General features: G+C 38.5%; 1 protein-coding gene across 1 annotated transcript in view; it reads right to left on the bottom strand.

Annotated features, from left to right (window-relative positions):
- Positions 1-2,031: 2,031 nt before the first annotated feature.
- Positions 2,032-26,419, bottom strand: part of FucTB (alpha-(1,3)-fucosyltransferase 10) — a 63,439-nt gene continuing 39,051 nt past the window's right edge. Inside the window, exons 7-8 of the mRNA XM_068228936.1 lie at positions 21,807-21,981; positions 2,032-3,617 (exon numbers count right to left, since the gene is read on the bottom strand). Of these exons, the coding sequence (XP_068085037.1) occupies positions 3,123-3,617; positions 21,807-21,981 (670 nt within the window). The 3' untranslated portion in view covers positions 2,032-3,122. The remainder of the gene's footprint in view (positions 3,618-21,806; positions 21,982-26,419) is intronic.

Below are 26,419 nucleotides of genomic sequence, written 5' to 3'. Positions count from 1 at the left end.
AGTTGGACCTTTGGGATTACGAGCAGGGTGAGAGAAGTTTCAAGAAATGTGCGACGCTGCAAGGAGCAGTACTGTTTAGGTAAGGTACCGTACTTGAAAATGTAAGATCCATGTATCAAAGCAAACTATATAGTCAAGTGAGAAATGGAGTGAATAACTTATTTCCAATATATCAATGATTAACTGGGAAGGACTAGTATGGGTAAATTTGCTATGAACCTTTCAACTCCGTTATCAGAAAAAGCTTAGATATTTCTGTGGTTCTTAATAGCCCTGGACGAGTCTACAGATGTCATGGATACAGCTGATGTTTTGTTGTTTTTTAAATATATAGGGACATTATTTTATCTATGCAGGGGATTGTCACCTGTCTCCCGCCAAGCACTCTGCTGTAATCCAGCCTGACAGTGAGTACTTACCCAGTTCACAGTTGGTGCTGACAATGTTTGCCATTTACTGCTACACTAATTACAAAAAATCTAACCTCTTACTGGGGTCATATCCCCTTAACTCTTGTACCGTTGGAATCCTGTATGGATTTAATTAAATAATATGATTGTTTATTAGTAGAACTCTTTCTTACTCCAGTTTCTTTTGCACGTTGCAGGGTGTGCTCTAGTCTCTCTCCAATCTCATCTTATTTCTCTTCTGTAAGAACATGTCTCATAAAAATGGAGTCTGTGACCTTCAGGCTACAAATCGGGAGCACTACCACTCCTACCCAAGCCATCCAGCCAATTGGATAACTTCATCGCTGCAGCCCATAACAATTGTCGCACATTTTTAACTTCTATTTTTATTGCAACTACCCAAATACTGGCCTTTAATAAGTTGGTGTATTTATGGGAACATTATGAGTTACTTAGCTCCACATCTTCAGAAGAAAATCTCATCAGATTTACTGCGGTAAAGTATTCTTAAATTCAAAACTTTATCATCAGTGAAACGTAAAGAATTGTTTCCTGACACAGCCCAAAAGCTTATTATCTTGTCTACAATTATGGGTTGATAACGCATCAATCTAAGTATTATGAGTTGACCACTGATGATTAGTCCAGGTAGAGGAATAACACACCAAATCATTTCTCTCGACTCTTTTGCTATTGTCCCACATCTCTTCAGTTTTCTTCAACCAAGTGGCCAGTACCGAGCAAGTGACTGTGCGGTGTGGGTCAGGTAGCCATCAAGAGATAGTGGGTTCGAACCCCACCGTCAGCAGCCCTGAAGATGGTTTTCTGTGGTTTCCTATTTTCACACCAGGCAAATGACCTTCTGTCAGTTTTCTTCTCTACCTTGTCCCCTCACTTTATCCTTCATGTGCCTGCATGATGCAACAGACTGTCCTGTTTGCCAAGGACTGTAGAAACAATATCAAAAGCATACCAATATGAAGTGAATGTTATAGAGAAAGGCTTTCAATAGTAAGCGCAATACCGTTTTCCTCGAGATAGTATTGTATAGGATAATGTTTCATATTATGGAGCTTGTGGTCACAAAAATAACGGGAAACAAAAGCAAGGAAAGGAACATAAGGTATGTTAACCATTTCCTTACAATGGTGGTTGGAATTTTTTTTTGTACACATGACCTGTTGTGTGGAAAGGTACTCAAAGTCAGATTTTTCATTTTCAAGTTCTAAAATTGTCATAAGATACTGAGCATTAAAAAAAAAAGTTCACGCTTCTTGGTGCAATACTTTACAAGATATTCATTACAGACTGTTGCTATTAAGAAAACTGTATTTTAACAAAAACGCAATTACAGTAAAGCTTTCACTAATTTTCTTACCAATTGTACAAAGTTTTCATAAAATCGAGTGGCAAATAGTCCAACTGCTGTATAACTTACTTTATTAAGAAGAGCCATAGGTAGCGCAAGAAATCAAATTTTTACTCCACTGCGCAATGGGTTACATATTTAAATCAGAAATCATTTACTGTGTGTTTTATTTGTATATTAATTTTACAGTTGCAGGTGGTGCTAGTGTATTTATTATTATTATTATTATTATTATTATTATTATTATATCATCATCACCCAAAAGCATTCCTGCAATGTATAGGTTGGTTTAAAAATAATTGATCATCTTTTTCACAGAAAGCCCTTCTTAGATTGTTAAATATGTATCACACTATTGGGAAATAATAATATGTGCTTAGTCAGTGAGAAGAAAGTAGTGAAAATGGTAAGGCCACCTGGTGGCCATGATCGTTAAGGCAGGTCTGTATGATCTGACACCATGGTTAACCGGTTCGAGTCACCAGAATATTGGCCGGCAGGGTACAAGAGGTGGTGGTATCACTAGCTTGCACGCCAAAAGCCTGGATTCAATTCCGAACCTTTCCACAATAGTCATACCGAGCGAGGGCACGACACTGTTCGTGGTGATTCATCCGTCGGATGGAGACATTAAGGCTTGAGCAGAGTATGTGCCAGCACCGGGTTTCACCCTCTCCCTTCCTACTATCACGTATCGCATCATTCATTTAATTTAATTCCTTTGACGAGGTCGACGCCAGGAAGGAGTCTAGTCATAAAACTCGTTACCAAGATTCATCTCACCTCATAGCCAACCCCGTATAGAAACGGAACAAGGGTTGAACATACAGTAGTGAAAATGGTGGTTCAGAAACTGCTGAAAATATGTTGAACAACTGTGGTGATTTTGTCTACATAAAATGAATGAGTTAGATATGGAATCGTTCTCTTGATATGAGCATGTATTCTCCTCCTCTGGGATCATCATCTTTCATAATACTTAGACTTTAATTACAAGGTAGAAATCTAATGTAACTCAGATGATGTTGGTAGCCAAATTAATAACTTAACATATAAGGGTTAAAAATCTGGAGATATTGATGATTTAGATTTATTTCAGGGATGTGGAATGAAGTAAGAAAGGTTATGACTAGGTTAGAATGAGTTCAAAACACTGAAAAACACTGTTATTCAGAATAAAGGTAAAGAAAAGTACGACTTTTGAGGAGATAAAGACCATGACATATATAGAAGACCTTCAAAAAAAGCATTCTGAGGTGGTGATTTATAAGGTAGGGAAAGATGTCCAAGAAGAACAATTCTCCCTATGGTAAAAAGATTCAAAGTAATTTATCCTCCCTAAATTAACATTTACCTTCAAACAACAATCTTTTCACTTCTTCATAGAATTCATCACTAGAATAAGTATTCCTTCGCGTATCAACGAAGTATTTCAGAACCTCTGCCTCACAGTTCCCAGTATGCCATTGATCAACCCACCAATTCTCTGGATTTTCCAATCCTGTAAGTGGTGAAAGTGGACGAGGACAATCATAGTGACTAATATTAGCAACAGAAGGAAAAGTATGTTCGTTATTTACTCTTTGACATACAAAACACTCAAAATATTCCACCATATTTATTTTAGACAGATCATTGTCAACACCCCAGGTTCTTGATTGAAGTGCAGAGAGAAGGCGAGTATTTGTGATTTTTCTATCATGAGAACTTAACTTGTGCTGTAAGAATGAGTTATACATATTATCATCTTTATTAATACTTAATAAATATTCAGCTAGATCTTGAGGAGACTTGAAATCAGCTGCTATTATTGCCGATGAATTGTTTGGGAGCCAATCCTGAAAAAGAAATACCAATTATTCCATTTAAAAAATGAGTAACAGAAAGGAATACTGTATTTACTCGTGTATTAGACCCTCCTGGCTTTTCGAGGCAAAGAAAATTTAAAGCTTTCATATAAGATCCTCCAACATAATACATCAAAGAAGAAGAAGGATTCCACTTAACAGTGGGGCACAGCTCCAATGACATCACACAAATAGCTGAACAGTTTCGTCTGTCCGACCCCTGCAAGCACACATCAAAGTTCTGCTATATTTCTGTGTTTTGCAGTAAAGAGATATTCATGGATATTGTATTAATATAACAGGTGAGATTACACAGGCCTGTGAATATTTTCTGGCAAAAGTAATTGTATGTGATATACGTTACACTTATGTAAAAAATAAAACCAGTTGTGTCAGATGACATACAGATTTGTCACAAGTCCGTCTCATGTTTATGCTAATAGAGCTTTGTTGTTGTAAACGAGGTTTGGATTGGTTGTATGGAATGCAGGTATGCACATGTCTGAGAGAAAAATATTGTATGTACTCTGTTTTCGAGGGGAGTAGGTAATCATAAACAAACACTGGAAGAAGAATTAGAACACTTGCAGTTTGGGCATGCGCAATGTCAGACAAGGTCAAAACATGAGATCGAGTTTCTCTGTAGTCTGAGAGGAGAATCTGAGAACGTGTGTCACGCCTTTGTCTACAAGTTACAACGTGCACTTGAAGTTGAGTGAATAACTGAGTTTGTATTAAAATGGCAAGTGGCAGTGATGTTCGGAGGCAAAAATGTGTAAACAATCTCAGCTCTTTCTTTCTGTTATACATGTGGCCAGTATACAATTAAAGGCCAGGGGTGAAATATTATGCCATTTATAAAAAGCCTGTACTTGGCATATTTTAACATGAAGTTAGGTGATCAGGACAAGAATTTCGCACGCCATATTGTGTGTAAAACGTGTGTAGAAAACCTGCGGCAACGGTACAATGGGTTGTTGCCGTCAATGCCATTCAGAATCCCAATGGCTTGGTGGGAACAAAGAAATAATTTTGACCAATGTTATTTTAAGAAGTAAGTATAAATAACCACCTAATCGATACTTTATTAATGCCTCAGGCAAAATTGAATAAAATTAAAACTTACAGGACATGTTTCGACCACTTAGTGGTCCTCTTCAGCTGTATAAATAAAGAACTGAAAAGAAAAACATTGACAATAAGCACAAATAAAAGTTCTTTGGAGACTCCTTTGATAAAAATGGAGGTCGTCAGAATAGGTCATCTTGCCTTTCCAAACAAGAACGAAAGGCAAGATGACCTATTCTGACGACCTCCATTTTTATCAAAGGAGTCTCCAAAGAACTTTTATTTGTGTTTATTGTCAATGTTTTTCTTTTCAGTTCTTTATTTATACAGCTGAAGAGGACCACTAAGTGGTCGAAACATGTCCTGTAAGTTTTAATTTTATTCAATTTTGCCTGAGGCATTAATAAAGTATCGATTAGGTGGTTATTTATACTTACTTCTTGATTAAACATCGATACGGTCATGAAATGGACAACTTGCAATGTTATTTTTGCGTATGTAAAGTGTCCGGGTTGAATACGAAAAACAAAAAGCACATAGTGTATCCCTGCCGTCCATCTGTCATAATCCCTGTACCATGTGGACCTGATATTCCTGTCCCAAAACCACCAATACAGTTACCAGAGAGTGTGTCTTCGTCATCTTCAAGTGCAGAGGATGGTGATGACTTTACCTTTGTACCGGATGTTGAGCATAAAACTCCATGTCTTTATAATCAGTGTGACTTAAATGATTTGGTGTGTGACCTAGGCCTCACTAAAGAAAAGAGTGAACTTTTAGGATTAAGATCATAAGAGAAATTTTTTACAAATTCATATTATTACAGAAATCAGGAGAAAGAATTTCGGCAGTTTTTTTGTTCACAAAGACAAACTTGTATTTTGCTGTGATATCCCTGGCTTGATTCGTTGTCTTGGAACTATTTACCAAATAAAGGGGTCTATTTATTGATACCAGTAAAAGAAGTCTCAGAGGTGTTCTTCTACACAATGGAAATAAACTTGCTTCAGTGCCAGTTGCCCATTCAACATCACTCGTGAAAACTATCATAATTTATCTATGTGTCGCAGAAACCGAACTACAGTGAACACAGATTATTACTGTGCTGTGATTTAAAAGTGTGCAGTATCATATTAGGGCAGCAAGGAGGATATACAAAGTTCCCGTGTTTTCTGTGCGAGTGGGACTCTCGGGACAGGGATCGTCACTGGTTAGTGCCCGAGTGGCCCAAAAGGAAACACTTCGTGTTTGGAGAAAAAATACATTGCAAATAGGCCATTAACTGATCCTCAAAGTGTGTTATTGCTCCCTTTTCATATTAAATTGGGAATTATGAGGCAGTACGTGAAAAGTTTGGATAGAGGCAGTCCCTGCTTTCAGTACCCCTGTCAGAAATTTCCAGGACTGTCAGATGCCAAAATTAAGGAAGGTGTTTTTGACGGCCCCCAGATTCGGAAGCTTATGAAGGTTCCGACATTCAGTACAACGATGAATGAAACACAGCTTCAGGCATGGGAATCATTCAAGGACGTTTGTAGCAAATTCCTGGGTAATGTTAAGGATTGTGGAAACCACGCTGTACAACTTCCAGAAATTGCGTTGCTGTGTGAGCTTAAAATTACATTTCCTGCACAGTCATCTGGATTATATTCATGCAAATTTAGGAGCATTCAGCGAGGAACATAGCGAGCGGTTCCATCATGATCTAAAAGAAATGGAACAAATGTATCAGGGGCGATGGGATGTCTCCATGATGTCAGATTACTGTTGGTGTCCAGTACGAGATAACACTACTGAGGAACACAAACGCAAATCAACACAGCGTTCATTCACATCAAAGTGTAGCAAACAATAGTGTTCTTGTAGTGAGATTCATACATTCTAGCAATGAACATGTTACTTTTTCCTTGTATATTCGTTGCAATTTGATCCTGTCCCATTAAAATTACATATACTCTCTATTATGGTGTTCGCTATCGAAATTACATGTCAAATTTGGATTTCAAATAGCAAAAACACTGTACATTATAGGCAAAAACGGTTTACATATTTGAAATCAGCACACCTAAATTAGGGTAAATCACCTCTTCAACTTTTTGGTGGAGAGAATTTTTTTTTGAAGGCCGATGTTATTAACTCTAGTTGTTTAATATCTCATAAGCAGGCCAATATAATTTTAGGAGAAGTCGGTTTAAAACTTGATAAAAACAATAGAATCTTGATCATTGTTATACTTGTCAACGTACCCAACAAGTCATACTATGCATTAATAAAAATATGGAGACAACAAACGTAAAAATAATGATAACATAACACATTAATTCCCATACCTTTGAAATCTACAAATATGGCAGTTTTCCTGTCCTTTTTTGTGGAACATTTGGCACTATCCTTCAAACATTTCAACAAAACATACCTAACATACCTAACCTAAACAATGTGGTTAACCTCAATTATAACTGTTTTGTTATAACTGTTTAGATAAATCCTAATGTGACAAATGCAGAGAACAAGCACAGAATATATTTAAAAATTAATGCGTGACTATCAATAGCCACAATTATCCAAAGAATGTTTCCAGGCACTATGTATTCACAAGTACAACTCCTAACATTCTCTTAGACTGCCCAAATGGATCAGCTGGTGGGGTGGCACACTTTCTACAGTACAAGACCAGTGGTGGCAGAGTCTTTCGCAGCGCTACAATAACAGTATGAAATTATATTTCAGATTTAAATGAGTCAACGATAACAATGCAATAACAACTTCCTTTTGATAGTGATCTGCATTTTGTGCAATTGCCAGTTGCTAAGTGAGATTTTGTAGTAAATTATGGAATTTAATAAAACAAAAAATAAGGTTATCACGTACTTACAATTGAGGTATTACACGACAGTAGTTACACGCCCAGGGAAAATTAAATTAGACAAACACTTAAAAAAATGTTCCCAACGGAAAGTCGTAGCAAGGTGTGGAAACTACCCGAGCCCGCCGAGGTTAGGTGGATTAGGTGATAAATAAATGTTACTGACTAAAATAAAAACCAGTTTCAAGTTTAACAAAGATTTTAATGTAAAGATAAGAATTTAAATGACAAAATTACAAGTCCCTAAGTTGAAGTTAACAAAAAAGATTAATTTAAACCAAGAAATATAGGTCATTAAACTTTGACCAGGGTTAAAATTAAATAAGTCTGTTTTCGCAATTCAGTTCCCAGAGCTAATTATCAATGTTTAAACATAAATGAAGAAACGGAGTACTTATGAGAATCCCAACTCCGAGATACTGGATTAGTTACAAAATAATAATGGAGTAGAAAAGCGTTTCTTCTGACTACTTCAAAATTAAACTAAATGTAATTCGGATAAGCTAAGTCACCGATCACAAGTTCCACCAGGAACAAACATCAGGAACACAAAATCAAGAATAAACATTTATGTGAAAAATATACATGAAGAATCACACACACAGACCCCCCCCCACAAAAATTATTTTTTTACAGAATCAGATATTTAAAACATTAACCACCGTGTAACGCAGATTACAAGGCACATATCCAGTCCCGCGTCAAACATCAAGAACCCACATAACACAATTACCACAAGTCAGATGTCAAGAATTAAACAAACGTCAGAGCATTCAAATGTCAAGTCAAACACAAAGTTATGAATGTCACCCTAGCAATGAGGTAACGTGACCAAATAAACCAAAATGACAGCTCCCCAAACAGTTACCTACCCGAGACAGAAATAGTCATCAGAAACAATTTTCAACCCTTACATTCACCTTATTTCACACTTTACTAAGGATAATAGGATATTTAAGATATAAATGGTTGAATTACCCCAGACGTAAGTGAGAAGGGTTCTCATTTCTAAATGTAGTAGTATGGGACACATATTTGTTACTAAAACATCTTTTGATGTATGAATTACCTTTAAGAAAACGTTTTCAGAATGATTATCAAACCAAATAATCCTACAAATCATTACCTCGAAGCCCCAAAAAATACTGGTACGATAATTATTTCTCAACAAGATAACCTTGAATTATGGTTTCCTTTTGTCCAAATAATTTCTCACTTTCGGAGGTATGTATGTTTAGTCCTCAGCCCGAAAGCTGGTTGGATCCTCAACAGCTCTGCCATCAGCTGTCATAGATGGCTTAGGCATCACTGAAGAGGCGTACTAGGGAAATGAGGAGTGAGGTAGTTTCCCGTTCTTTCCTCACCGAGCCAGAAGTTGCTATTACATATCAGTCTGCCAAGCCCATTGAAATGCATGCACCAACCGACCCTATGAACAATATTTTCACACCATTCATAGCAGGGACTGGCTGCAGAAGGAATGGCATTACTAGCATCACTCATACCTCAGTCACTTTCATTTCGTCAAAGCGAAGGATAAAGCTGAGACAGATCAATGAAAGTAACAAGATTGCTCTAGCCCATACCAGAAGACATAGTGCACTGTAAACACTAGGTCCCGCCAGCAAAGGCAATTCGGAGGTAATAAAAGTTTACATAACACGATTTGCGATGAATATATTCCAAAACCATTTAGTAAGAGTCAATCGTCCTTAGAGCTTATCACTTCATGGTAGTTCCGGGACCAACAAGAACAGAAAGATACTTACAAATATCAATGATGAAAAGAAAAATAAATCATAGAAATTTGGCATATCGCCATATGGTGATACTATCACCCCGGATCAAGGTTAACATTTTTCCTCCTTCTGCTCAAATATATTCCAAAAGTCCAGCCGCAACAGCAAGAGTTGATCCTTCTTCTACAAATTAATTCGTAATAATAATTGCCAATCACACGATTGTCGTTAATGCATGGAGAAAAATGAAGCTGAGTTAAGTTTGGAGATTGCTGCTAGATGGCAGTACAATCTCGACAGCATGCCTACTGAATGCTAGCGCTACAGTGGCGGATCCGTACAGTTATGAGCTTGCAGCATAATATACTTCCAGTCAAATTCCAACGAGCTGAAATAATCATGATAGTTAGTTTTGATCAAAAGGTAACTTGGTAAGTGTCCAAGTACATTACAATACACATCCCAAATCCGTTACAAGGTCAGTGGTTTCACCACAGCTTTCAAATTTAAAGCTGTGTCGTTTGTGGGGAAAACACGGTGTGAAGTCGTCAGCAGCCAGAGAATTTAATGTGCAACCTCGCATAACCAGGTACTGGCCCACCAAAAAAGACCTGAAATTGGCAAATAAAAGTGTGTAGTCTCTTTGTGGGGCCAAAACGGGTAAATATACAGAGATCGATACCGAAGTGCTGCAATATATAACCGAGTTGAGAAATTAGGTTTTTTCTGCAGCTCACGATATGATTCAACTAAAAGCACTAGAAGCAGCAATCTCAGTCGGAAACAATCCAAAGCCAACAAGGAATGGGCTGAACGTTTCGTGCAGAGAAATGGTCCAAGTTTTAGAAGAACACCAGTGACTACCTTTTCATTACAGAAATCAAACCTGTGATTATACAAATTACGTTATTGAACAAAGAAAGATGCAGAACTACTCCCTTTCTCAGACTGCTAATGCAAATCACAACACTGATCTATTTTGACACGCCCTGTGTACCATTGCAGTATTCAGAGAAGTAATGTTTCGGTCGAGTAAAAGAAATTATCTGCGACGAATTTAAGCAGATTGAGATGTTATAATAATCTCACAAGTCTTGGCTAATACTGTACGGAAATAGACATTATCATGAAGGCGAATTGTTGAAGAGAGCTAACACTGAGAAAAAAATATCGACTGGAAATCTTGGCATTCAGAAGTACAGAAGAGAAGCTACAGATTTAATATCCAAATAACGTCAAGAAAAGAAGAATATTGAAAGAAAATACCGTAGTGAAGCTGAATGATTAATTCAACACGAGACATCGTGAAAGATACATAAGAAATAGTTATTATCAACACAGATCAATAACAAGACTGGAAGACCAACTAGCTACGAAACGCCAACACATCGAGACGGCTGTAAAGAAGAAATAGATTGCAATACAGATTAATATTACCAAAATCTACTAAAAAGAAGAATATCCCACATAAAATTTGTGAAGGCAGTAGATATATGCAGAATCTGACATTATAATAGAGACTAAACCAAGCACTTCATTAAGAAAATGAAGTAATTACTTGGAAGGCTTTGGAGATGTTTGTCGTATGTCAGCTGATTAACATTGTATTTTATGGTTCTATGACCGAGTACTGCAACATGACGAATCCGTAAGAAGATGAGGGAGTGGACTTCACGAGACGACCCGAGCCAAACCAAGATGATCCTATACCGTGGATGACAGCAGGGCCAGATATGAACCATGGACGTCGATCAGAAATGAAGGAGAAGGAGTAGACCTAGGCCAGTCCCCAGGCAACAGGAATAAGATAAGTTTCTAATAAAATACATATTTAGTAGATAATATTTGTCTACACTTCTTGTGATTGAAAGTCAGGTGTGATACCGCTTAAATCAAAAAAATAACCAGTGCTAGATATTCTCGCGAGTAACTTCACTAGATAATACAGATGTTGATTCCCATAGGGAATTTAAAATATTTGTCCCGAATGAGTAAATTTATAATACCAATATAATGGTCCGTTATTGGACATTATAAATTTTCCAGCTAACTCATTCTTGGTTGCCTGCATTTTGCCCTCATGTGCTAAGTTAGGCTCATCAGTTGGGACTTAGCACACCACCCAAGACGCAAGGCTAGTGCATACTGTGGAGGCCACTGCATAGGCTACTTGAAGCCACCAGAAATGCCAATGCACGATGAGAGCTATGTCTCATTTCCAAAAATTGATGCCTGCCTGGCCATCAGATAATACAGATGTTGATTCCCATAGGGAATTTAAAATATTAATTTTAAATTAAATTTAAGCCATCTTAAAGGCTGCCAGCAGTGGTGTTCGAACCCACTATCTCCCAGATGCAAGCTCACAGCTGCGTGCCTCTAATCGCATTTTCACACCACGGAAATACCGGGACTGTACCTTAACTAAGTTCATGGCCGCTTCCTTCTCACTCCTAGGCCTTTCCCATCCCATCGTCGCCATAAGATCTATCTTTGTCAGTGCGACGTAAAACAAATTGTAAGATAAAAAAAGATGATGTTCATAAAATTAAACACACATATTCTTTCAAGTTCCCCAGTGGGGCGTCCTTTCACTAAATGCAAAGATGTACTTCCCCCTTAGGACGTAGAGGATTAGCGATGATAATTTTGATGATGATGATTATGATGATGTTTGTTGTTTAAAGGGGCCTAACATTGAGGTCATCGGCCCCTAATGGTACAACATGTAACAAAAGACATGATAATTAAAATTTAAAAATATATCCCATGACTAGAATTTAAAATAAATTATGATCAAAAATAATGAAATTAAAATAAAGCAGATATAATTAGCAATGCCTTATTTTCTATTAAAATTATACAAAATATAGATTACAATCGAATAAGGCATTGCCATGAAGTACAGAGATATATATCGTTCAAGTTAGAAGTTAAAACAACACATTAAAATAAGCAAACACAAACTAAAATAGAGTCAATGGGATAAAAGCGTAGTTAACAAAAATACACGAATACAAAATACACTATTACACACTATAAAAAAGGCCTCTATCCCTCATAAAACAGATGACGAGGTCTGCTGACTGTTCGTCATCTCCTAGGATTACAAGTAATGAAAATCATTTTTTCCGTATTGAAAGAATCTTAATAATAAATGTAAGAAATTTATTTAAGCTTCAACCTATTCAATACAGTGTAAGATGTTAACGTGTTAGTTAACCCTAGAAGTGCCGAGTGTTTTTCCCTAAATGCCAGGCCATTTTCGGATGTATTACACATTCATGTTTTTAACAAATTTTAGCACATTTACTGCAGAAAAGTCAGGAATGAAGCACACCATATTAATCAGAAAGCTTTATTTAAGATGCTTACATAAGTATTAGATCATTTACTTGCATACCTGGTGCATATCAGGCGATCTAAAATTTGGAAAACTAGAAAAAAAGTGTTTTTCCTATTTTCAAGTTCACCATTATTAATAAATAACCACTCATTTTAAAAATCACTATATACAGAACACTCAAAATTTCTTCCAGATTTTAAAAATATTAAGTTTCCAAAAGTAAAAATAAAATAAAATCACAAAATGATTAAAATTTCTGAGCCACACACAGCTCAGTCAGCCGCCGAGCACTACTGGGAGTCATTCTCGGAGAGTTTTCTTTTCCTGCCATACCTCATAGGCCTCTAGAAATGCTGAAATTTATGATAGCATTCACGGTGCAACCCATATTTATTAGAATGGCAATTTACTTTTTCATTTCGGAGACAGTTACATCAAACCAGGTTCGCATACGAGAAAAAGGCCTGCCTTTCTCCAGAATATCTTTTAGGTTTTTTTAGCCGCATAGTCATTACTTTCTTTTACCAAGAGCTTCCAAATCAAATCCGTAAAGAACAAGTAGAAATACGTAATAGGTGGACTGTTTCGGGGCGGACAGATCAAAATGCCAGGATCCCTTACGCGGAACTTCCCGGAAACATCGAACTCCGGTTCGGGTGGATAAACCCTGCACCACTTTGGTGTTACGAAAACAGTATCATCCAGTGGAACTTCGGCAGGCCTGCTCTCTTCATCGGAATCACTTTCAACTTCAGATTCTGGAATATATTCTTCTCGGCTCTCAGAAGAATCATCAGGTAAAGAAAATATATCGCTAGAAGAGGAAGCATCCCAATCATCTTCAAGAACGTTGTGAATATCACTTGAATCGCGTAGCTCATCATCCAGGATGAAAGCTTACACTTCAAAAGAAACAATTTAAGAATAAACTCGATCTGTTGAAAGATAACGAAAGATATTCACATAAACTCACAGGAACAGCAAGCGAGCGCGAAGTTACATAGCAACTGAGACGGCAGGGAGATGAGGAAAGAGTAGCTGAATTTATATCTACCCTGACCTTGACTGAGTCATTTCCGGCTAGTGAGGAATGTGTGATGAAAGACTTGAAGCTTCCTCTTCAATGTCTTACTTATTAAATTGTCGCAGGTGAACGATAAATGATGTTATGACGGGTTAAGCGAATGCATGTACTATGCGTCGCGCGTGCGACGTTGGCATTGTAGTGACACACTATTGAGTCGCAAGCGCGACGTTTGGCAGTTCTAGGGTTAAACATCATTAAAATAGTTGAGACATGTTTCGCCCCTTTTGTGGGGCATCATCAGTCATATCATTACCTCAAAGTTCTACCAGACCTCTGGTTGGAAAATTGTACAACATGTTCCATGAGTGAATACATTTATAAACTTTACAATATCTTATTATTAACAAAATATCAAATTGATTAAAAATATGTTGCACTAGTCAACATGCTTGTGAATTTTCACAGCCATTTTAAGTGAAAACTGAGCTGCCTCCTGCTTCAGAGCTCAGAAATCATGATGGTAATTCCTGGAACCAGACACATTCGCAAAATGACTGGCTAGATGATTAGCAATCAAGAGTGGTTCAGTGATGATACTGCCTGCAATCGAAATTCTCGGTACTAAAGATGACCCTTGTATACCTGAAATAGGTCGAAGTTTAGTTCACACTTGAGATGACGGTGTATGTGATACTCTGCCAAATAAGAAAGAACTTGCACCTTAGCGCGGAGTTTCTTAAATGTTACCAAGTTGGCCACAGTAGGCTGCCTACGATAGTGTTTATGAGTGTGACGGCGTTCCTTTATAGCTGCTGCAATTTCTTTGTTCCACTAAGGAATGAGTTTTTGGCGAGGAGTCCCTCAAAAGGAAGGAATGGACTCCTCAGCAGCAGCAAGAATAACTTATGTAAGTTATATCGCCGTCAATGCTCTGGCCAGTTGCGCCGGTAAAGATAGCTAGTGCTGTGAACTTTGGCCAATCAGCACAGTTAAGAATCTATTGAGGAGTCTCGATAGATTTTTGTTTCAACAAAGTAAGAATAATCATAGAGATCAGCATGTACATTCCACCGAAGCAGAGGAACCAGCGTTCGGCTGCATACACTAAGGTCTATGTGAGAGCATGTGCCATAATGTATGCTGAAATGAGTGGGTTCACCTGTAATAAAAATACCGTGTAATTCCGAATACCACCCGCACTTTTTTTCCCAAAATATTGGTTCTAAATCTTGGGTGCGGGTCGTATTCAAGATGTTCAATCTCTTAAATATTTACTACGTTTACATGGAGTACTGAAATACATTTGAATATGTTTACAGTACTCAATATACTGCATGTAAACGGGCATTAGGGTCTCATTGTGCTTTAGTTGTGTTCTAGAAAACAAGATTGATTTTTTCTCAATACGGTTACAGTGGCATGTAAACACGAAATGTAGGGTAATAAAATACGATATATCAAAGAATAAGGGTCAATACGAAAGTCGCTGGTGCGGATGCTCGATCGTCATTCGTTTCACAAGTGTTGCTGGCATGCTGCGTGCACGAATAGCTGATCTTGCAGGATATCGTACTTTGCGAGTTGAGACTGTTGGTTACGGAAGTCTACCTCTCGCACATTTGAGTTCCGTATCTGTCCTGTGAAAGTGCTGTGTCGATAGTAAGCAATGGATTCAAAACGACGCCTGCGGTCACTTTATGTGTGCGAGAAAGTTAAAGTTGTAAGTGAAGCTGAAATATACGGAAATCGTGCCGTTGGCAGAAAGTACGATATTGATGAATCGTGTATTCGTGATTGGCGGAAGAAGGAAAAACTAAAAAATTAACGGCGATCGCAGAGCATTCTGCAGGCGAGTGCAGTGTTTCCAGAAATTGGAGAACGACTCCACAAATTTGTGATAGAAAAATGTGAGTTGGGATATGGTGTTTCTAGTGAAATGTATCAATTGAAAGCACTAGAGATCTCAAAACACAGGGTTTTACTGCAAGCCGCGGATGGATCCGAAACTTTTATCGGAGAAAAGGATTGTGCATTCGGAGACATACGTCTATTTCACGTCTCCCTGGGGCGTATAAAGAAAATTAACGGCTTTTCAGCGTCGCATTATGCAACTGAGGAAGCAAAATTCTTATTTGCTGTCGCAAGTGGGTAATGCTGACCAGACACCTGTCTATTTTGAAATGCCGTTAGAAAATACAGTCGACAGGAAGGGTTCTAAAACTGTAACCATCAGAACAGGTGGTAACGAAAAACAATGATGCACGATAATGTTGTGCGTATTAGTGGATGGAACCAAACTCCCTCCATATGCGGTTCTGAAAAGGAAAAACTTCCGAAAGGAAACTTGCCGTCCGGTGTTATTGTTGGAACACGAGTCCGGCTGGATGGACAGTGCGTTAGTTGAGGACTGGGCAGTGGCGGCTCGTTTGGGAGGCGCTAAGGCACGCGCCCCCCACGGGGTTCCATTAAATTAGGGAATTTTAAACTTAAATGTTAACAATGGAAATATTTTACTGTTATTATCAAGGGTGTGAGTAGTACTGTACTGCGGCCCGATGCGCTGCTGGCCCGGCCCAGGAGGGCGCTCTCTCATAGCGGACCAAATACTCCGAGTCTCGCTCGACTGGCCTTGAGGGAGCCAATCAGAGGCACAGTAGAGATGTGCTGTTCTAACGGAGATTCCGGCGCGTTTCTGTCGCGGCCTATCGTTGCAGCCAACCTACCCAAAACATTGCTGATTTGATTTCTATTTAACAGGGGTCAGTTTGTGCCATTTCTCTCCTAAAACTAGGAACTATTTTACTGAGGCACTTACCTGAGTTAAATGTGCCGGTATATATTTAAAATAGTCTTGTAATTTTTAGGATTATTAACTAACGAAACGAGTAATGACTGTAACTACTGTCTCCTCGCACTTGACTCATGTTGGCCATACTCACTGGAGAGCGCGATATTTAGCTGTGTGTTGATGAATGATCTCGTGAGGTGACTGTAACGAGGTGAAATTAGGAGAAAGGTTGTGATTTGTATGTAGGCGTAGTGTTACGTTTGCACTTCGTACAGTATGATTACCGTCGAACATATTAATGAACTAATGTTTTCTTCTCTTTCTATCGAAAAGAAAGTTGAACTGAACGAGTGTGGTAGGCCGACGCCAGACTTCTCGTTGAAAAAACCGGTGACTAAGGAAAATGAAAATAGGGCTTTCCAAAGACAAATTAATTCTCCTGACGTATATAACAAGAACGTGCGGATATGTGGAAGTGATATCTCAGAAACCTTTTACTGCATTCCTTGCCTGCTATTCTCCCGTTCTAGGAAAGGAGATAAATGGATCACCACAGGGCTGATATCAATAGTACCACGGACTCTGAAATGCTTGGTAAAGTCAATGTCGTGTCTTGTTTGAGGGATCACTACAGCGAAACTATTCGTAAACATAATTCGCTCGTGGACAAGAAATGTTAATGATAATAATAATAATAATAATAATAATAATAATAATAATAATAATAATAATAATAATAATAATAATAATACAACAAACAAAAGCGGACTTGAAGAACTCACAAATTCAACCCAAAGACATTTTGAATCGAAATATATATAGAAAGAAAATTGACACGTGAGAAGTTACTCCAGAGAATGAAGTACCAAAAAGAGCAGGTACCAAGTGGACGTAAGAAAGGAAGAGGATCTTTAGTCAACAGATGAAAGCATATCATAAATAAAGCTTCGTGTGTTCCAAAAGGGACCATTCACGAATAATAATAATAATAATAATAATAATAATAATAATAATAATAATAATAATAATAGCATATGCATTGCACCGTATAGTGTTCGAAGTGTGTATCTTGAAGACATGGTTTGAAGAACTTGAGATATATTATGGAATTATGAAACTAAGGCGTGCCCCCTCACTGCTGATATCCACGAGCCGCCACTGGGAGTGGGTGAAGTGCGTTTGGCAACTTTGCTCGGGAGCTTTGTTACAAAAACAAAACATGCTTGTGCTGGACAGTTACCGAGGACATACAACTGACGCCGTAAAAGATATGAAAAGGAAAGGAAAAACCGATCTTGCGATAATTCCTGGAGGACTTACTTCTATTCTACAGCCGTTGGATGTGTGCGTGAACCAGACTTTCAAAACTGCAATGAAACAGTTGTACACCGAATGGATGTCTGACGGTGATCACGCTTTAACACCAACCAAATGAGTGAAGAGGCCTGAAGTGGGACTAATATGGAGCTGGATCAAGACCGCATGGGCGCGCATTCCCAACGATCTAGTGTCCAAAAGCTTTAAGAAATGTGGAATTTCAAATTCAGTGGACGGTAGTGAGGATGACTATTTGTGGAAAGATGCCAGCGACGAAAGTTCCTATGGTGAAACTTCAGGTGAAGACGGTGAATTGTGAATGATCTGAGTATAGGACCGATTTTATTTTGATTTTTGTGATGATTTTGTTATTAATTGTAAACTGTTTGAATTTATATTTGTGGTACATTTGAAGAAAATTAAATAGGTATGCAAGTTATTTTAATTTTTATTTATTTTTTCCGTATTTTGTTGTCTCAAATTTAGGATGCGGGTGTTATTCGGGATTATATGGTACATAAATCCAGCTCTCTTAGTAATATTTCCAACTCCCTTCCACTGGAGCAAGGCGTATCAGAGCCCCACACACAGTGATGGGCGTTAAAATTGCCCAGTAAGAGGAATGGAGGTGGAAGCTGATCTATAAGATCAGTTCGTCGTCGGATGTAACTTGGTTACATCATTTATATTAAGAGGCTGGCCTGGTTGAAAATAAACATTACACACTGTTGCTATAACAGGCAACGGTAGCTGCATCGCAACTGCTTCCAGCAGGATTCTTACAGGAACCTCTTTGCTATAGGTACCAGAATGAACAAAAATACCAACCCCACTGGACACTCGGTGAGTATAATATCATTCTGTTGAGTATAGTCTGAAATATCTCAAGACCGTATGATGACCTGGTCTGAGATTAGTTTCCTGAATACAGACTATCTTACTGCGAACTCACTAATTAGCTGGCACAGCTCAGGAAGATATCTGTCATAACCGTTACAATTCCACTGTAGCAGTGCCATAATGTGGACTAAAAGTGTTAGGTTATGAGCGACAAGATGCTCTTAAACCTAAGCACTATCAATATCTACATCTGTAGGTGAAGAAGACAGCTCGAGTCCATCCCGTCATCAACGGACGAGGGGAGTGGCGCCCAGAACTTCGACATAGCTTGGGAGCGGGATTTCTTCCAACGAGGGGAGAACGCAGGTTTAGGGGCAGGTGTACCTGCTGGCGCTGATTCATACCCAACAGATGGAAGGCATGATTTCCCTTTTGCAGGAGAAGTGCGGGAGTGCCTGGTAAGGGCGTTCCTGTTCTCTGCCTTCTTTTCTTGTTTAGATGGGCTGGGAGATAATTTCCCAGCCCTGGTCGATGATGCCGCCTCTGCTGGCTTGGGCACGGCTTTCACAGACCTCTTGGTGGGGGAGGGAGGCTTGGCCTTCCCCCGCCTGCTGTGCCGGCTTAGGACTCCCAGCCGGCACAGACTTCTTAATGGTCGAAGGTTGGGTGGTCCCCACTTCGAGCTTTTACTTTTTGTGACTTTGCTCTCAGGAGCAACAGCCGCCTTGAGTGCAGCGATCTTTATGAACCTGGGAGACTCTGAGCTATCATGCTGTAGTCTAGTGTACTAGCAGGTATATTCATGGAATTAAACTTACGGCGCACTTCCTGGTAGGAAAGACCATCCAGGGTCTTGATCTCCTGGATCTTCTTCTCACTCAGATATGTCGGACAGTTCCGATCTCGAGGAGAATGAAGACCAGAGCAGTTAGTGCACCTGTACGGAATTGTGCACTCTTCCATGCCGTGAGCTTCTCTTCCACATGTACCACACACAGACTGATTTGAACAACGAGATACCATATGTCCGAATCTTTGGCATTGATAGCATCGCATAGCAGATGGGATGTACAGCTTCACATCGCAACAATAAGTTATTACCTTTACCTTTTCTGGTAACACTGACAACTTAAAAGAGACAATAAAGGCACCAGTGGCAACGTCTTCACCGTTAACTTTGCGTGTAATGTGCCAGATGTGTGTCACGCCACGGTTCTTCATGTCTTCATCAACTCATCATCAGTGTTCAAAATAAGGTTGCAGTTGGAGATGACTCTGCGAACCATATTCAAGGACTTGTGCTCCTCCACTTTGACGGGGTTTCGCCAAAGTGGTCGCACTTAAGTAACTGTATCGTGATCTATGATCTTCATATCCCTATTGACGAACTACACAATTATAAATAGGAAAGGAATTCTACCTTATACTTATTATACTTTATTATACTTATTATATTACAGTACCGGTTTCGACCTCCAATTTCGGGTCATCCCCAGCTTAACAATACACTCACATATAGTACATCAATCAATGATTGATATTACTTTGTCTGGGGAATGCCATATGATAACAAATGTTTGAATACGTCCAAGTGGGGAAGTGACATGTGCGTCACTATGTGTGACACTGCAAGTATGTGTCTATAATAACATGCTTTAAACTTAAAATTGGTTTGTACAACACTATCTTAACTTAAGCTAATTTATAAGTATGTGTGGCTAAAAACAATATATATAAAAACACTTCATGAACATAAACATTCGTATCTTGCATATACCCAGTTCATCAGTTGATATATATATATTTAGTGGTTAAATTCTACATGGATGAAACACACCAGTTAGGGACATGTTTCGCCCTAGTTATGGGCTATTTACACAGTTTACAATATGTACAATACTAAATACAATTGTCTTATGCTATTTACACAGTTTACAATATCTACAGTATGTACATTAAGTGCATTAACCTTGCCAGAATTTATGAACAATGAATTACATTTTTTACAATGACCAGACCTCCAATTGCAGATTGGATTGATCACAACTTGAATTGGGGCTTCTCAATAGTATTGACTAGAATTTATCACTGCGTGAGTTGGGGTTTCTTCAGCCGTTATAGTCGCCTGAATCATAAGAATTTTTACAACACCGGAATCTTGGATAAAATCGTTAATATTCAATTTATAGTCCACATGTAGTTGGAAATGAAATCCATTCAAACGAAGACAACATTTGGGCCAAAAATAAATGAAATTTATATAATTGTAAATTTAAGAGGGCTTTCTTTTGTACGTTGCTTTAATTACATTTCTTATCAAAATCTCGTTGACCTTATTCTGAATTCTATTCGTATTATGAACAATGAAATTTGAATTAACTTATTTTATGACTAGAATTAAAATTGTGGAGTGGATTGGTCAAGCGTGAATAGGGGTTTCTCAAAATGTATTGACTAGAATTTATCACTGCGTGAGTTGGGGTTTCATCAGCAGATATGGTCGCCTGAGTCGTAAGAAATTTTAACAATACCGGAACCTTGGTTAAAGTCGTTCATGTTAGGGTTTGAAACAGTTTGAATATTCCTTTAGAAAGAAGAATCATTGTTTATCGGAATAAAAATATTCCGCCATTCTTGTGGATAAACTTCCCATTGGTGCATATTCAATCTGGGAGGAATATGAGTTGTCTGTAATTGTCTTGTCAACATTAGCTGGGATCCATTGGTCCGGTTGTGTCTAAACGGCTAAGCTTGCTTCTAGTGTAGCATCGATACATCGGAGGTTTGGTGCCCTCTTTTGTGGGAAATGTGATAATGCATCGTGCAACAAACGTGTGCACGCCTTGCTTACTCATGCCGTACTGAAGCAGCCCAGCTTTCCACCGTCATCGCGCGCGCAAACCCCTTCTCCAGACACCCTCACCAACATCTTGGCAAAGTCTCACCTTAAAATTATTACTAACAGCAGCGGTACATTCAAATTCCCACTTATATTTGATCCGCCTTCGTAGTTGTAATTTTAGTGATCACTTTTTGTAATTACAATTGAGTAAAATATCTCTCAAGTAACTGTAATCAAGCTCAATTACTTTTTCCTTGTACTCACTGACTAATATACATGAAATCACTATTTTCCATTTCCCATTTATGTATTATTTCAGTCCACTGAGAATCTAAACAGCACCATACCTTAACAGATGGTGATCCCATGTACACTGGGACAGACCCCACAATTAATGGCCTCCACAACTTTTCAGTGATGTAGTCCTCACAAACTGCATTCTCAAACGCCAGAGTAAACTTGTAGCGGGCAACGAAGTGGAAGAATTCATCAGAGTCCATACTTTCTAATGGATTAGCTAAGCTATAAAAAAATGAACAGACATTTGTTTTTAAACTTTCATCAGAATTATAAATGTTTCTGAAGTACTTGTTATGTAATATGCACAAAATGCCTTTAAGGTTGAGTAAAAGGTTAGGCAAAATGGCAACTGAAGATATTGGAATCCAAGAATAAACATAAAATCGTCATTTAAAATTTAATCTCAGCAATGACAAACTAAAAATACAAAAGTAATGGGAATATTAATAGTATTTTAATTCAAATAGTGGAAAATATGCATAAGGAGAGAGATTAACAGATATGTAGTAAGAGAAAAGATCTCGTGCGTAATAGGAAGGAATAAAATACAATGATCAGCACAAAAGTAAAACTTCACTTTAATGCATCCCCCATTATATTGTTCCTGGACACATCCTAGATCCAGTAGCTTGAAATGGATCAAAACATTACTCTTTGTATTGCCCATCTTTCGATCTGTTAAACTAATATTATAGGCTATATTTTTTTATTAAATTAAAATATTTTACATTTTATGGCAAAATACCTTCATGGTGATTCTTTTAGGCTGTTCTGAACTGTTACCAATTTCTAAGCTCATTCCTCCACTTAAAGATCACTAAGCCATGAAGAAGTTTTTAGAGCAATTGTATTAGTACAGGACATCTCAGTTTTCATTCCAGGATATGGAAGATACTCGGATCAGCCTGTAGACTGTGACACAATGTCACTGAAATTAAGCTAAGAAGCACTCTGACATGAGTGAAAGGACAAGGGGTGGACGAAGCTCTTTTCCCATGAAGACCAGCCACAGTTCCATGACTTGAGCCACCTCATTAGAAGCATGACTCCACGTTGTCAGACAGTATCAACCCTATACAATGTGCTTGTTCTCCTCACAGATGAGAGCCATTTCTACAAGGTAACCATCTCTCCTGCATTTCATATTACAGCTCATATTTTTATATCTTTCTGGCTCTTATATTGATCTTTTATTTCTGCTACATTTCATTAACAATTAAGATTCTGAAATTTAAAAAACAAAACAAAAAAACCCCACTAATACTTGTTGAGCACGTTGCAATATAGACTGCCATCAAGTCCATCTACAATACATTAGACTTTAATGGACTACATATGTAATATGAAACAGGCCAATTTCTAAATTTCTATATTTTTATTGTAATCTGTATACTGTATTATATATGTTGTTGAAATTCGATCATACCATCCTCCTTGTATATAGTTCTGAATTAAGTCCCAGTAAAGCAATGTGGCACGCATTTTATAGACACCCCTGCCATTGCATGACAGTGTCGATGGTGCTGTGCATACTCTCTGGTGGCCTCATACCATTAATTGTGGAATAAAACTGCTTCTCAATAACCCATCGCTACCGAAGATGAAATGTTTGCCAATTTGTAAGTTTGTAAGTACTGGATAAACTAACATCCATCAACTATGCACTATGTGGATAGACAATGTGAGCTATTTGTATACGTGAGTGCAGGCTTAAGTCCCCAGTTTTATGTTCTTATTCTCCTCTAATGTTGTTGGTAGGGTTGAGTTCATGAGGTCTTCTCTACCTGAAATGTAACACAACTACAAAAAGTAATTAGGATAATGGCTATGTTGTCTTGCACAGGCTTATTCCATGACTGGATGCTTATATGGCCCTGAAAAGTGCTGTTTAATAAGCAAGGTTGGACAAGAATAAAATGGCTGAGTGATTTGAATCCAGGTAGGTAACTGAACACCAGTTTGCTAGTAAAGTGTCTTCTTCACTGATGCACATCTGAGCATGCTGCTGAACTGACTTTTGGGATCAATGGATTTGCAGGCTGCCATAATGGGATTTCAATGACTCTAAGGATCGCTTGTCTGATAAGCACGCACGATTTGTTTCAGATGGCCCCGTAAGTAGTAGTCCAGTGGTCTAAAATTAGGCGATCCGACAGGCCAGGTGACAGATCCTCCCCTTCCTATCCATCGACCAGGGTGTGTAGCATTCAGGTAATAATGAACAACTGCTGAAATGTGCAGTAGAGTTCTGTCATCTCGATACCGCATGGTTACATGCTCACTAGGGGTATACAGTATCCACTTGAAACAGTGGTAGTCGATTGTGGAAAAATTGTAGGTGGTTTTCGAAGAAACGTAGGCCAATTATGTGGTCACCCAATATAACACACCTGACATCATCTATCCATCATGCTATACTGTAAATGCTGCCTCCCTTACCTAGTGGGGACTGTCACCACTCCAGTAGTGCATCTTATGATGATTCACAGTACCACCGTTATGAAAGCGTGACTCATCTGAATACCAATATTGTTGGTCCGTTATTGAACATTATAAATTTTCCAGCTAACTCATTCCTGGTTGCCAGCGTTTCGCCCCAGTGTGCTAAGGTGGGCTCATCAGTTGGTAAATAGCACACCCACCAAGACGCATGGCTAGTGCATACCGTGGAGGCCACTGTGTAGGCTACTTGGAGCCACTGACAGTGCCAATGCACTATGAGAGACTGTCTCATTATCAAAAACTTGTGCCTGCCTGGCGATCAGATGATATAGATGTAGATTCCCATTGGGAACCTGAAATATTTTTCCCGCATGAGTAAATTTCCAATACCAATATTTTTGGTCCGTTAATTTTCCAGCTAACTCATTCCCGGTTGCCACATTTCGCCCCAGTGTGCTCATAGTGCATTGGCACTGCCGGCAGCTCCATGTAGCCTACGCAGTGGCCTCCACGGTATGCACTAGCCATGTGTCTTGGTGGGTGTACTATTTACCAACTGATGAGCCCAACTAGCACACTAGGGTGAAATGCTGGCAACCAGGAATGAGCTGGCTGGAAAATTTATAATGTCCAATAAATAATAATAATAATCGTATGGCCTCAGCGACCGTTTGCAGACATTTCGATTTGACGCCATCTGGCTGTCTGCTCGTCAATTTCGACGTTCCAGTTTACTCTGTCTGCCATCTAGCGGACCTAGAGTAAACCGGATCTCTCTTGGGTGTCTATGGCTGAGATTTAATTAATTTTGTCGGGTACATACCAAATGTATCACCAGAGATCTTTTACATGCCGACATCGTACGACATGGAGTGTCGAATGGACTTTTTTCCGCCCTTCAAAAATCCTACTACCTCTGCCGGGTTTGAACCCGCTATCTTGGGATCCGGAGGCCGACACTCTACCACGGATCCACAGAGGCAGCTATGTCCAATAAGAGACCAACAATATTGGTATTATAAATTAACTCATTCAGGAAAAATATTTCAGGTTCCCTATGGGAATCTACATCCGTATCATCTGAATACACATGAACTCACAATCATTTGCTGCTTGTCTCACTAGCCATACACAGAAATCAACCAGAGCTCCCAAATCTTGGGCAGCATCCAAAACAATCTCAGTATCACTGGATGTCACTAGCACCTCTTTAAAAGGAAGTACACTCATGTTCATATAAAAAAAGAACACCTTAAAAGACCAGAGATATGAAGTTCATATTCACAGGACATGTTCATTAGTATGATCTGCAGAAATGATTAGCTTTTCAATCACTTAGGTTCAGTATGGGTCCTGTTGCTTAGTGGGCACTGGGTCGTCTATGGGCACTAACAACTTGTTCCATGCATGATGGAATCAACGCAACCCCGAGATGTGAAGAAATGACGTTAAATTAATACACTTCATTGTTTGTCCGTTTTGAACCAAGATTACAACTTTTATTATAATTTGGGTCCACCTTATTCAATACATAAAAATTGTTGCTTAGATGTAATTACAACATATATTTCAATCAGAACTAGTTTCGATGCCCCTCTGCGCCATCATCAGCTGATATAAGTTTGTGGAAAAATTGACAATCATATAAGTGTATCTACTTCAAACTGATCACAATTTAAAACCATATTAACAACAAAACTGTGTTAAAATTATACTATATTTTCTACAAGTCCAAGACTTGTGAGTCTTAAGCCATAAACTGATAAAAACATATGCAAACCAGTTTGCTCACTTATGAAATAACATGGATTTAAAAGAACAACAACTTAAAAATAAAATAGTCTTGAAGTACTTTGTGCTTAATTTATCGTGCTTCTTAAAACTTGACGTAGAATCGTAGTAGAAATGATTCAATAAAAACTACAGTGTCCCTTTAATGGAGCAATCCTAGTGAGGTGGAAACGAGCCATAAGTCCTTTGAGATGTTATTAAGGACAACATTCTCAGTTCAATGCGGACCTGTAATAATAGAATGTAATAAACTATCACTTCACTGAAGAGGCAAGATATAAAATTACATCTTATAACGTAATCGTTTTTACGTGACTCACCCCAAAAGATCGCCGTCCATGCGAAGCGCAATGAAGCACAGCAAGCATTTTTGTGATACTAATCAAGTGCCCAAGGTTGGACGGGACTGAAGAGGGGAAGTAGGGGA

Source organism: Anabrus simplex, chromosome 8, assembly GCF_040414725.1.
Source record: "Anabrus simplex isolate iqAnaSimp1 chromosome 8, ASM4041472v1, whole genome shotgun sequence".
Taxonomy (NCBI): Eukaryota; Metazoa; Arthropoda; class Insecta; order Orthoptera; family Tettigoniidae; genus Anabrus; species Anabrus simplex.
This window is presented reverse-complemented; position numbering and strand designations above follow the sequence as displayed.